The 12,884-nt window shown below is 48.5% G+C and overlaps 1 protein-coding gene across 2 annotated transcripts in view; it reads left to right on the top strand.

Annotated features, from left to right (window-relative positions):
- The first annotated feature begins 10 nt into the window (after nucleotides 1–10).
- Nucleotides 11–12,884, top strand: part of LOC112806887 (uncharacterized) — a 28,445-nt gene continuing 15,571 nt past the window's right edge. Inside the window, exons 1-3 of one of the 2 annotated variants that reach the window (XM_073890480.1) lie at nucleotides 11–106; nucleotides 2,671–2,792; nucleotides 4,358–6,513. In XM_073890480.1, coding sequence (XP_073746581.1) covers nucleotides 2,759–2,792; nucleotides 4,358–5,751 — 1,428 coding nt within the window. In that variant the 5' untranslated portion in view covers nucleotides 11–106; nucleotides 2,671–2,758 and the 3' untranslated portion in view covers nucleotides 5,752–6,513. Of the gene's footprint in view, nucleotides 107–2,665; nucleotides 2,793–4,357; nucleotides 6,514–12,884 lie in introns of those variants that run through there. The other variant, XM_073890481.1, reaches the window with a different exon arrangement.

Here is a 12,884-nt window from a genome sequence, read left to right as displayed (position 1 = left end):
CGACGCCACCTGGGTCACCGGGGCCGGGACGGGAACCGCGAGGTCCGAGTGTCCGCTCCGCCCACCGAGTCCGATGGCGGCGGCCGCGCCCAGGGCCCGGGCTCAGGTAAGCGCTCGTCCCCCGGGCCCTCCCCGCCGTCCCCCCACCAGACCCCGAAGGCCGAGCGCGGGGCGCCGGCTCGCGGCCCTGCGGCCCAGGCCCCGGAGTGCGGGCCCCGGAGTGCGAGCGCCGGCGCGCTGGCGCGCGGGAGCGGGCTCCAGCTGCGGGGCACGTCCTGAGGGACGATCCTGAGCCCTGAGGCACGGAGCTTGAACGGCCAGCCAGCCGAGTCACAGTCTTCAGGGCCGGGCGAGGACCCGGGAGCTTTGAGTCCGTGGAAGCCGCCGTGGTCTTGTGGGCCCAAGGCTGGGCCGGACTCGCCCCATTTCCCGCCGCTGCAGAAGCGCTTACGGCACCACCACGAACGAGTGGGGGGTGGCCCGGTCCCGCACTGGCCCCGACCTGACCCCCACCCGCTTGTCTTCTGCGTTGTTGTGTCCTGGGACTCTTAAGTGCCATTTCCCAAGTGTTGGGTCTGGAGACCGAGGAGAAACCCCAAGCCCGAGCCAAGCGTTCCCTGAAGCGGTTTCCGTTTCTGGCAACCGGTGTGTGCACGGTTATTCCGGGAACCCGTAGCAGGGTGTGCACGTGCCTGAGTCAACACTCAGCTGGCACCGTTCGGGAAACCACCGTTCTCTTTTCTTGCGGGTGGGAGCGAAGAGCAGAGAGACGGCAGTGAGGACTGGAATGGCTGCCTGAGAAGTTGGGTGTGTCTTCTGGTGGTAATGGCAGGCTTGGGTATGAGCAGCTACGTGATGTTACCAGGGTCCCGACGGGATCCACCCTGCTGTGGCGTGAAGTAGAGATACGGGCTGAGGGAGGAGGCGGGAAGACCAGGGTGGAGGCCGCCGTCATAGCCGAGGTGAGGGTTCTTGGACCAGAGTGCTGGCTTGGATGTCACTGGATTCTGGATATGTGTTCTAGAAAAGTGACCACTGACTTTCTAATGTGGGCTGAGACACGGTGAAAGGGAGGATTCGGGGCTATCTCTAGGGTTTTAGTCCTCAGCAGCTGTAGGAATGGAAGCTCCATCGACTGAGACGAGGAGGTCGGTAGTGTGAGTGATGTTGCTGGGAGATGTTCCGGAGAGCACCGACTGGATGCATTAAGTGAGCCGCCGAACACGCAAGTCTGGAAATGTGGGGAGGGGTTCAGAAGGGAGACATCCAAACACATCATGGCTACTGTGTGGGCCCAGCTGAGTGAGCTGTAGGTCACAGGTGTGAGGAGCAGTCTCTGGTTATGGGGGTAAAGCTGGTCATGGGGCCAGAAAGTGGTGGGAGGAAGGGGGACCGGGACCGGATGCGTAGGTGATGGTGTGCCTTCAGAGATGAGGGATGTGGGTGGCCACAGAGGGCGAGCGCGTCGGGGGCAGGATACTCGGGCAGGTGGCCAAGGTTTCCAGCGGAAGAGTAGACGTGAGAGGGACCCAGAAGTTCGGGAGTACTTAAGGCAAGGTGATGACACTCAGGCCCGTGATGGGGTGCTCCTGCACTCTGAACTGCACCAGGGTTTTGTGAAGACTTTCATCCTGGAGGAGTAAGGTCACGTGTGCCGTGCTGATGTGATCACCTGTGAGAGACACTGAGCCTGGGCTAGGCCACCAAGGAGCCTTGCTTTGAATGAGGGTCGGGGGACAGAGGAAGACCGTGATTGCCGAGGGGACCAGGGCAGCACAGGTGCGGGAGAACCTTGTCTGGTGAGAGGCGGGGGAACTCACGGCCCGAGTGTGAGATCCCCTCCCACTCTTCTGCTGTTGGGAAGGTCTCCTGCTCAAACTGCCTTTTCATCACAGGTGCATTTCCTGCTTTTCCCTTTGTACGGGTCTCAGCGCCCTACCAGCCCATGGACTTACACATCCTCTTACAGGAACCGGGAGGCACCTCACCCTCTCGATCCTGTGAAGCGTGCATCCTACAGCTCCTGGTTGTCACTTTTTTCCAGAGTGCCACCCCCGTGTGGGCCTGTGTGGGCTGTGGTGTCCCCTCCCAGGCTGTGAATATCTGTGATTACTGAAGTGCCATCCATCTCATCTGTCCAGTGTTAGGTGTTCTGTGTTTGGCCATCCCCATAACCCTAAGATGGGACTCCCACCCTCCCCAGTGGGGTGAAGCGGAGGTGGTTAAAATACCAGTAACACGTGGGGAGGCCAGGGAGATTTCTGTGGTGTGGGGCAGTGAGGTGTGGTGACCATAGGCATGTGGCTGTGGGATCCAGTCTCAAGAACGATGTGTCCTTGGAGAGGGAGTATGCCTGATTGACGCCAGGGCCCTGGTTTTCAGCAGAATAACCTGGATGGCCAGGAAGATCCCTCTATGCCAGAGCCACAACTTCGATATATATATACTTGTCCACCTGCCTCCTCTTGTGTCAGCGGGACCCTGCGATCGGTGGGCCACGAGGAGACATGGTGGTGCCATGGCACCCAGGCACGGGGGCCTGGTTTCTCCTCTCGGTTGGGGAGATCAGGGGGAGGATGGGCATAGGGTAGATGTGGGTGGGAAAAGGGGTATGGGTTCTTGGGAGAGGGGCTTTTTGTGGTTTCATCTGTCCCCATCCTGCCAGGGCAGGGTGACCTTTGAAGACGTGGCCGTGTACTTCTCCTGGGAGGAATGGGGTCTCCTTGATGAGGCTCAGAGATGTCTGTACCAGGATGTGATGCTGGAGAACTTGGCACTTATAACCTCCTTGGGTAAGACCCTCCACCCCCACCCCCTGTGCCCTGAGCTAGTCTCTGCCCTTCCCTTTGTCCCCAGGAGCAGTCTGTCTTTACACAGGGACCGTGAGCACTGCTTCCTTCCCCAGTTCGCGGGGTAGGTGCTGTGGTTGGTAAGGCTGAGGTCAGTGCACTGCCCTCCTTCCTTGAGCGGCCCCGACACCAGCTTTCCTGCTGACTTGCAGGGAAGGAATCAGGGTCAGGAGTCTTGCAGTGAACCTAATGGATAGCCCCTTACCTGCCCTCTCCCTGACCGGGTGACTTTGTCTCGATGCAAGATATCTGCATGCTCCACGTCTGCTTCCTTTCTCTCCTGAGGCTTCCTTGTGCCTCCCTGCGCCAGGACTTGCTGTCTGTGACAAAGTTACTACATCCGTGGACCATAGGCTGTTCTCATGAGACCCTCTTCCAGACCTCTCCGGGAACTGTTTAGTTCTCTTTGCCATGGGCTGTCATGTGCTGAGTCGTTCTGGGATACCGATGGCTAGTCATCTGTCCTCTGTTTTCCTTAGCACTTGTATCGTGAAGTTGCCATGCACTTGCTGATTGTGGGAGTGGGGTTGGATTGGAGAGCCCAGGGTGGTTCACAGTAGGTACACCGACCCACACACAACACGACGGCTCAGAGGAAGCCAGGCCCTGCAAAGTGGTACCTGGAGGAAGACGGTGTCCGTGCTGTGTTCAGATCAGACCGGAAGCTGTTCTGTTTGACTGGTATTATGATGCCAGGGGCCACATTTCATTTCTGTCTTCTCTTCCCCTTTCTTGGCACTCTGCCGATTTGCCAACTCTGTTACTTGTCGCTTCTGCTCTTACTTCTGGCCTGGGGTTAACCTCACGTTTCTGGGATCCACATCTCCCTCGTTTTTCTCACCACTCCACCTGCAGTGCTTTGCACATTGGCCGCTGTATAGTACGTCATGAGGTGTGCCCGTGTTCTTTTTCTTTTTTTTTTAAAGATTTTATTTATTTGACAGAGAAAGACAGTGAGAGAAGGAACACAAGCAGGGGGAGTGGGAGAGGGAGAAGCAGGCTTCCCTCTGAGCAGGGAGCCCGATGCGGGGCTCGATCCCAGGACCCTGGGATCATGACCTGAGCCGAAGGCAGACGCTTAACGTCTGGGCCACCCAGGCGGCCCAAGTGTGCCCGTGTTCTTAAAGCAGCCCTGAACACCACCTGCCAGGTTACAGTCCTATTTCCTTGGGTCTTGTCACACCTGTCTGCGCGGGAAAAGGTGTGTCCGTAGGAGATAAGTTCCTTTGGAAAGTTGTTTGCGGAGGAATGAATTGCAGACCATTTCTCTTCTCCGTGTCACACCACGTGCTTGCGTCCTTCCCCTCATGAGGCCTCTCCCATTCTGTGCTCCTTGTAGCCTGCTACTGCTAAGCAGCCCCATCCTCCACCTGAGCCATCTCCCTGGTCCTGCAAACACTCCCAAGCACTGGTTCCTGGGGTTCTTAGACACACATCTGTAGCGCATAGAGTAGCTGCCTCCTCCCACCAGAGGCAGCATGCACTTCACCAGCGTTTCTTGCTTTCAGGTTGTAGGCATGGTGCGGAGGATGAGGAGGCACCTGAGCGGAAGGTTTCCGTACAAGGCGTGTCCCAGGTCAGGACTTTCAAGGCAGTTGTGTCTCCCCAGAAGGCCCATTCTCGTGAGGTGTGTGGCCAGGACTTGAGAGACATTTTGCTCTCCACCGAGCACCAGGCAACACTTTGTGGACAGAATCTCTACAAGATTGAGGCATGTGAGAAACAGTTGTGTTTTGAAGCAAACCTTCAGCACCAGAAGGAGCACATTGGAGAGAAATGCTTCAGAGGCAACATGGCCAGAGCTTCTTTTGTGAAGGACTACAAATTGTGTGTGTCAGGGAAACCCTTTTCCTGTGGGGTGGTTGAGAGGGACATCTTGGCCACCTCGAGATTCTTCCAGCAGCAGGCCACACACAGCAGGGAGAAGTCATACAGGACGACGGAGTATGGGGCATCCTCTCGTGGAAGGAAAGCGCAACGCAACTGGGAAGGCGCAAAGGACTTCACTTGCAAACACACACTTGTTCACCACCAGAGAGACCTCGCTAGAGAGAGATGCTTCATGTGCAGTGAATGTGGGAAATCTTTTAGCAAAAGCTACAGCCTCAATGACCACTGGAGAGTGCACACTGGGGAAAAGCCTTATGAGTGTGGGGAATGTGGGAAGTCCTTCAGGCAGAGCTCTAGCCTCATTCAGCACCGGAGAGTTCACACTGGAGCAAGGCCTCACGAGTGTGACGAATGTGGCAAATTGTTTAGTAACAAGTCTAACCTCATTAAACATCGGAGAATTCACACTGGGGAACGGCCGTATGAGTGTAGTGAATGTGGGAAGTCCTTCAGCGAAAGCTCTGCGCTCCTCCAACACCGCAGTGTTCACACTGGAGAAAGGCCTTATGAGTGCAGTGAATGTGGGAAATTCTTTACCTACCACTCCAGTCTCATAAAACACCAGAGAGTTCACTCGGGATCGAGGCCCTATGAGTGCAGTGAATGTGGAAAATCCTTTACTCAAAACTCCAGCCTCATCGAACACCGTAGAGTTCATAGTGGAGAAAGGCCTTACAAGTGCAGCGAATGTGAGAAATCTTTTAGCCAAAGCTCCGCGCTGCTTCAACATCGGAGAGTTCACACTGGAGAAAGGCCTTATGAGTGCAGCGAATGTGGGAAATTCTTTACTTACAGTTCCAGTCTCCTCAAACACCAAAGAGTACATACTGGATCAAGGCCTTATGAGTGCAGTGAATGTGGGAAATCCTTTACTCAAAACTCCAGTCTCATTAAACACAGGAGAATTCACACTGGAGAAAGACCTTACGAGTGCAGCGAATGTGGGAAATCCTTTAGCCACAGTTCTAGTCTCATTAAGCACCGAAAAGTGCACACTGGAGAAAGGGTTTAGGAGGACAGTGACTTTGGGAAACGTTCGCCTCTGTCTTCCATTTCAGTGCCCATTCAAATACTCACACTGAAAACGGCTTTATGAGTGTTGGAACGTGGGATATTCTTTACCTATGAGTCCAAGCTCCTAAACCACCACAGTGTCTCCTTAGATGAAGGCCTGTGAATGTGAAGAATGTGGGAGATGGCTAACCAAAGGCTAGCCTCATTGCTCTCCAGAGAACTCACGGTAGTGAAAGGCCTTACAGATGCAGTGAATATGAGAAAGCCTTCATCTGAAGGACTTTACCTCATAGGACTTCACAAATTTCAAAGGGGAGAACTACCTTAAATGTGCAGGTATTTAATTGATGAATGTGACAACACGGGAGGAGATCCCTTATGAAGGTGCCATCTGCCTGTGTTGAAGCTCATACAGTCAGACATCTACATAAATCCCGGGTATGTGGCAGCTGCATTGCAGTCTTTGAACCTGCCCAGGGGCCGTGCCCCAGTGTCAGGACAATTGCTGGATGACTAATGAATAGCCTGAGCGCTTACTCCTTCCCCGTTTTTCCTCTCTGAGGAGAGGGCATGCATCTCCCCCAGTTTTGTCCTGCAGGACTGTCGGTGATTTGAAAAGGTGGACGACATTTTTCAGGATTGTTACTGTCCTTATGAGACTCTGTGATGGCATTTCCCAGCCTCCAAATCACCAACCCAGGAACATTCTGCCTCCCGTTGCTCTTGCTGTACGACAATAAAGATCTTATTGTTTAAGCCACCATTAATCATAGGGATTCTGTGTGTGTTGAAATTAACTGTGTTTGTGAGCGTGAAGGGGTGAACAGAGTTGTGTGCCTCAGAAGGGACCGTATGATGGCAGAAGATAACTCTCCAGTTTGGGCCTACTTTGCATGGCTGCTCAAAGCCTTTAAGGAAAGACTGTAGGGCTCTGTGGTCCTAATTTATACTTGGATGCCAGGATATTTTGTGGGGTCAGAGTTTCGACCCGAAGAGGGGGCAGTCGTTGGTGGTTGTTTTGACAACCTTCAGTGCTTCTGAGCGGCATAGTCTTGTTCTCTTGTTCACAAGGGACACTGATGGCATGGTGCTCGGTGCTGGTGAAGGAAATCTCTTCCCCAGACCCAGCAGCGGAGCCAGGGGCCTTGATGTCCTGAATTCTGTAGAGTAACATCACTGGTTTTAAGATTCTAAGGGCCAGGGGAATGATTGCTGGTACAGAAACCCTGAATATATTAAGAGAGAGTGCAGGAGACCAGTGAACGAGTTGAATGTGCCTCTTTGAAAAGGGCATGCACAGTGTTTAGGCACTAGGACTGTAAAGATGAGCAGGTAGAGAGATTCTGAGGACCTACACAAGGATGTATCTTGTGCAGCTGAGGGCCTGTCAGAAAACAATCTAAAGGTTTTGTGGATTCCTTGTTCCCTCTGGGCTGTTCTCCAAAGGCCATGGTTTTGCATGGCAGCAAAGCAAGGACGGAAACAGGAGAGAACGCTTAGTGCAGCCAAGAGGCCTTTTTTGTGACTCAGCCGGTAACCTTGTTGAATGAACTCGGAATACCTTCATTGCTCACCTGTTTTTGCAAATGCCTTTTGATGAGGAGAAAGATGGTGGAATCAGTATGGTGGCCAAACTTAATCTTCTGAAGCATAGGGAATCCAGACTTAAATTTTAACCATATTTTTTAAAGTTTCAGTAAGGTACAAATGACATGCAATGTCCATCATTAAATTGTGCAATTTGACGTTTTGACTTTCACATAAACCCATGAAGCCATCAATCATGATAATAAACCTTTTCATCACCCCCACATTTACTTTTTGTCCTTTAATAATCTCTCCTCGGAGCACCCATTGCCTTTCCATTATAGTAGATGAGTTTGCATTTTCTAGAATTTATAGGATTGGAGTCTTAAAAGTGTTTCATCGTCCTTTCCTTGTGTGTCCCCTCATGTGACATTTTTAAAAATTTATCTGTGGTGCTTATATGAGTAGTTCATTGTTTATATCCTCGAGAAGTAGGTCCTATCGATATAGCACGATTTATTTATGTATTCTTCTCTTTATGGATATTTTAACTGTTTCCAGTTTGGCGGGCTGCAAGTAAAACTGCTGCAGAAGGGGCACCTGCTCGCCCCTTGGATTAAGCTTCTGAAATCTTGATTTTAGCTCATGTCATGATCCTAGGGTTGTGAGATCAAGCCCAGGGAGCCCAGCATTGGACTCCGCCCTGGGTGTGGAGCCTGCTCAACATTCTCTCTCTCTCTCTCCCCCATCTTTCCCCCGCAACTGCCCCCCACTGCCCTGCTTGAGCATGCGCACTGATGCTTTCTGGATAAATAAATATAAATGAATGAATGAATGAATTGCAGCCAGCCCAAAAATCACTAAAACCCTTTCTTTAAAAAAAAAAAGCAAAATTTGGATACTGTTCTTCCTGTTGGTAGGGTTCCTTTCTATTGTGTTAACATCTGAGTCATAGTGTAGGTGAAGGTATGACCTCATAAAGCACACCAAATTTTATTGGAAAATGATTATTCGTTTTGTATTCCTACTAGCAGTGTATGAGAGTTCCAATTCTCTGGTATCTTTGCTAATAGTGGGTTTGGTTGGTCATTTAAAAAGTGAATGCTTTTAGTAAATGTGTAGCAGTATCTCACGGTGGTCCTGGCTGCATTTCCCTGATGGTTCTTGATGTTGAGCAAAGCTAGTGTACAAGAAATGTAGGGGGAGGCTGGGGGGGGCGCCTGGGTGGCTCAGTCGTTAAGCGTCTGCCTTCGGCCCAGGTCATGATCCCAGGGTCCTGGGATCGAGCCCCACATCGGGCTCCATGCCTCCCTCTCCCTCTGCTGCTCCCCCTGTTTGTGCTCTCTCTGTGACAAATAAATAAATAAATAAATCTTTAAAAAAAGAAATGTAGGCGGAGGTGGAGCATGAACAAATCAACAAGCCACATCTACACTGTAGCAAATTCTAATAGACAAAAGGCCTGGCAACCTCACCAAGTGAACAATAAAAACCAACAAGTGGTAAGTGGGTTAAAAGACTCATAAGAAGGGCACCTGGCTGGCTCAGTCTGTAGAGCGTGTGACTCTTGATCTCAGGGTCATGAGTTCAAGACCCAATTTGAGCATGGAGCCTACTGAATTAAAAAAAAAAAAAAAAAAGATGACTTGCAAGATTCACCTAATACTTGCCTATGGCTAAATTTCCCATCCTGATTGAAATCAATCTGCGCTAAATAACCAACACAGCTGACGAAACCCAGCACTTAAAATGACTTTTCATAATTTCAAATATTTTTATTGTAAAAAAGTTTTTGGAGTCATATAGGAGCATTTCCATTTTATAAACACATTTTGAATGGGGTAGGTGTGAATGACATTCATGTTTGGGATCATAAATAAACCACTAAGTGCATGGGGGTAGATGAAAGAATTGACCATAAAATGATAAATAATGATAGAATAACAACTTCCTAATAGTCTTTTCCATTTTGGGAATGTATTTGAAAATGCCATTACAAAGGGTAGAATATGTCCTGTTCTGAGTAATTTCCTATAGCAAGAGGATAAATTACAAAGGGTAGAAGGAAACTTTTAATACCATAAGCATGTAAATTACAAAATGTTGGGTTTTAAATATGAGCAGCTTAAGTCAATTATGCCTGAATTAAACTGTTTAAAAAACATTGATAACTTGTAACTTTCTGATCTTTTTATTTTTTTTAATATTTATTTATTTGAGAGAGAGCACGAGCAGGGAGAGGGGCAGAGGGAGAAGCAGGCTCCACGCGGAGCAGGGAGCCCAATGCGGGGCTCTATCCCAGGGCCCTGGGATCACGACCTGAACCAAAGCAGACTCTTAACAGACTGAGCCACCCAGGTGCCCCTTTCTGATATTTTTAAATAGACATTATTATTTTGTGTATGTCCATATTATTCCATTTTATTTGATCTAATAGACAAATCCTGCAAAGATTGAGATAGCCCTTTATAGCTTTAAAGTAGAAAGAAACAATTAGTATTGACTGCAGAAAGTTGGAACGCGAAAATCCCAAGGCCCACTTCCTCCCTTTGCTGAAAATTAAATTAGGGCCCAGGTAGGGAAGTTGCTTGCAGGGCTAGTTAGTGGCAGGATTGGAAGTAAAACCCAGGTTTACTAAGGCACTGCCAATGTGGTCCAATTACATATATATAAATATATATATATATATGATTTAAGGCCTTTGTTTTCTTTTAGGGCAGTTTTAGGTTAATAAGAAAATGAAGAGGATGGTAGCTATCTCCCATATATCCCCTGACTGCACAAATGCAGCGCCTCCTCCATTATCAACATCCCCCACCAGAATGGTACCTTTGTTATAACTGAAAATCATTATCACCCAGAGTACATTGTACATATTAGGTGTACACATTCTGAGTCTGAGCAAATTCATAATAATATAATCACAGTATCACATAGATACTGTTTCACTGCCCTAAAAGTCCTCTGATTCCATTCCATCATCACTCATTACTGGGGAGCCACTGATCCTTTTACTCTCTCCATATCTTTGCTTTTTCTGGAATCATACAGTATGACGCCTCTTTAGATTGGCTATTTTCACTGAGTAATATGCACTTAAGATTCTTTCATGGCTTGATCATTTCTTTTTAGAACTGAACAATATTCCATTGTCTGCATGTATCACTGTTTATCCATTCACCCACTAAGGAGACATCTTGGTTGCTTTCAAGTTTTGGCAATTATGAATAAAGCTGCTAGAAACAATTGCGTGTAGATTTTTGCATGGCCCCAAGTTTTCAACTTTTTTGGTAAATACGAAGGAACACAATTGCCAGGTAGGGTAAGAGTAGGTTTAGTTCTGTAAGAAACTGCCAAAGTGTCTTCCAAAGTGGCTGTACTGTTCTCACCAGAAAGGAATGAAAGTTGGTGTTGTCCCCACATCCTCACCAGCCTGTGCTGTTTTCAGTGTTCGAGTTTGGCCATTCTAATAGGTGGATGGTGGCATCTCGGTGAGGATTTTCACATCTATGTTCATGAGAGATAGGGTCTAAAGTTTTCTTTACTTGTCATTGCTTTGTTTGGTTTGGGTGTTAGGGTAGTGCTAGGTTCTTAGGAGTTGGGGCTTATGCTCTGCCTCTACCCTCTGAATCCACCTGAGGGTGCTACGTTCTGTTTTGGAGGGTTATTATTTATTCAATTTCTTTTGTTGCTTGCTTTCTTCTATTATTCCTATAATTTGTAATTGACAGCTTTTGTGGTTGTTCCATAGTTGTGGAGTCTGCTTTTTTCAGGCCTTTCCATTTATTTTTTCCTAGTTTCCCAGGTTTTTCTTTTTCCTTTAAAGATTTTATTTATTTCTTCATGGGGGGGGGGGCCCGAGGAAGAAGCAGGCCCCCTGCTGAGCAGGGAGCCTGACGAGGGACCTGATCCCACAACCCTGGGATCATGACCTGAGCCGAAGGCAGACACTTAAGCAACTGAGCTACCCAGGCGCCCTGCCCAGATTTTTCTGAGAGAACTTCAAGTCAGATTCTTTTCTTAGCTATGTGCAGTCTGCTGATAAGCCCACCAAAGCATTCTTCATTTCTGTTACAGTTTTTGATCTCCAACATTTGTTTGTTTTAGAATTTCCTTCTCAGTGTACAATGCCTATTCTTTTTTTTTTAAGATTTTATTTATTTATTTATTTGAGAAAGCGAGAAAGAGAGAGAGAGAGAGAGAAAGCACATGAGAGGGGGAGGGTCAGAGGGAGAAGCAGACTCCCCGCTGAGCAGGGAGCCCAATGCAGGACTCGATCCCAGGACTCCAGGATCATGACCTGAGCCGAAGGCAGCCGCCGAACCAACTGAGCCACCCAGGTGCCCTACAATGCCTATTCTTGCATGCTGTCTACTTTATCCAGTACAGCCCTTAGCATCTTAATCACATTTCTTTTAAATTCCTAGTCTCATAATTCCACCTCCCTGCATTGTCTGAGTCTGGTTTGAAGACTTGCTCGGTCTCTGCAAACCTTTTACATTTATTATGCCTTGTGATTTTGTCTTAAGGTCTTTGGGTACTTAGTGACTGGAACTGGTATAGATTTGCGTGGTGTTAAGTGTGGGGAGAAGGGGACTGTTATATATCCATGACTAGGTATCTGTGTTGTTTGGTTTTATGACTGGAACAGTACTATGATTTCTTTTGCATTGTAATTTCCTCTTTAACCTTTGAGTTCTTTTTTTTTTTAAGATTTATTTATTTATTTTGAGAGAGTGAGAATGAGAGAGAGAGAGAGTACATGACAGGGGGGAGGGTCAGAGGGAGAAGCAGACTCCCTGCTGAGCACGGAGCCCGATGTGGGACTCGATCCCGGGACTCCAGGATCATGACCTGAGCCGAAGGCAGTCGCTTAACCAACTGAACCACCCAGGCACCCAACCTTTGAGTTCTTTAGGGGTGAATTTTTAAAGTTTGTAAGCTTAAGAAGTTTTGCTTGTAGTTTAAAGTTTTATTTTTTTTTAAAGATTTTATTTATTTATTTGACAGAGAGATAGAGAGTACAAGTAGGCAGAGAGGCAGGCAGAGGGAGAGGGAGAAGCAGGCTCTCTGCTGAGCAGGGACCCCGATGTGGGGCTCGATCCCAGGACCCTGGGATCATGACCCAAGCCGAAGGCAGACGCTCAACCAACTGAGCCACCCAGGCACCCCAAAGTTTTATTTTCTTTAATCAAAAAAAAAAATGTATTGACATATAGGTCTCAAGTCTTTCAGTGAGTTTGTGCTTCTGGACTGTGAACTTCACACAAGCCTTGTCAGTGTCCCCTGCACCTTGGTTGAGATAGATAAGAGTGGCTCAGAGCTGGCTGTTCCCCTTCCTTCTGTTCACCTGTAACTGAGCAAGTTAGGCTCTGCTTCAATAGCGTGCATATTGGTTTGATATGATTTAGATCCATTTGTTGATGACAAAGATGAATCTGTTTTTAGAAGTGTTTTGACATCATCTCATCTGTTTTCATCAATAAGAACTCTGTAGCTCAGCTGCTGAGAGGTGCTGCTGGAACTTATCAGCAAAAACATATGAAGAAGCAAGTATGGTAAAGGGGCATTTAGACCAAAGCTACTGAGAGCTGGTGAGGACCA

The sequence above is a fragment of the Callorhinus ursinus genome, unplaced genomic scaffold (genome assembly GCF_003265705.2).
Source record: "Callorhinus ursinus isolate GAN/ISIS: 27379988/994484 unplaced genomic scaffold, GSC_fseal_2.0 scaffold335, whole genome shotgun sequence".
NCBI classification, from domain to species: domain Eukaryota; kingdom Metazoa; phylum Chordata; class Mammalia; order Carnivora; family Otariidae; genus Callorhinus; species Callorhinus ursinus.
Note: the sequence above shows the minus strand (reverse complement) of the source record. Positions and strands in the feature narration are given on the sequence as shown.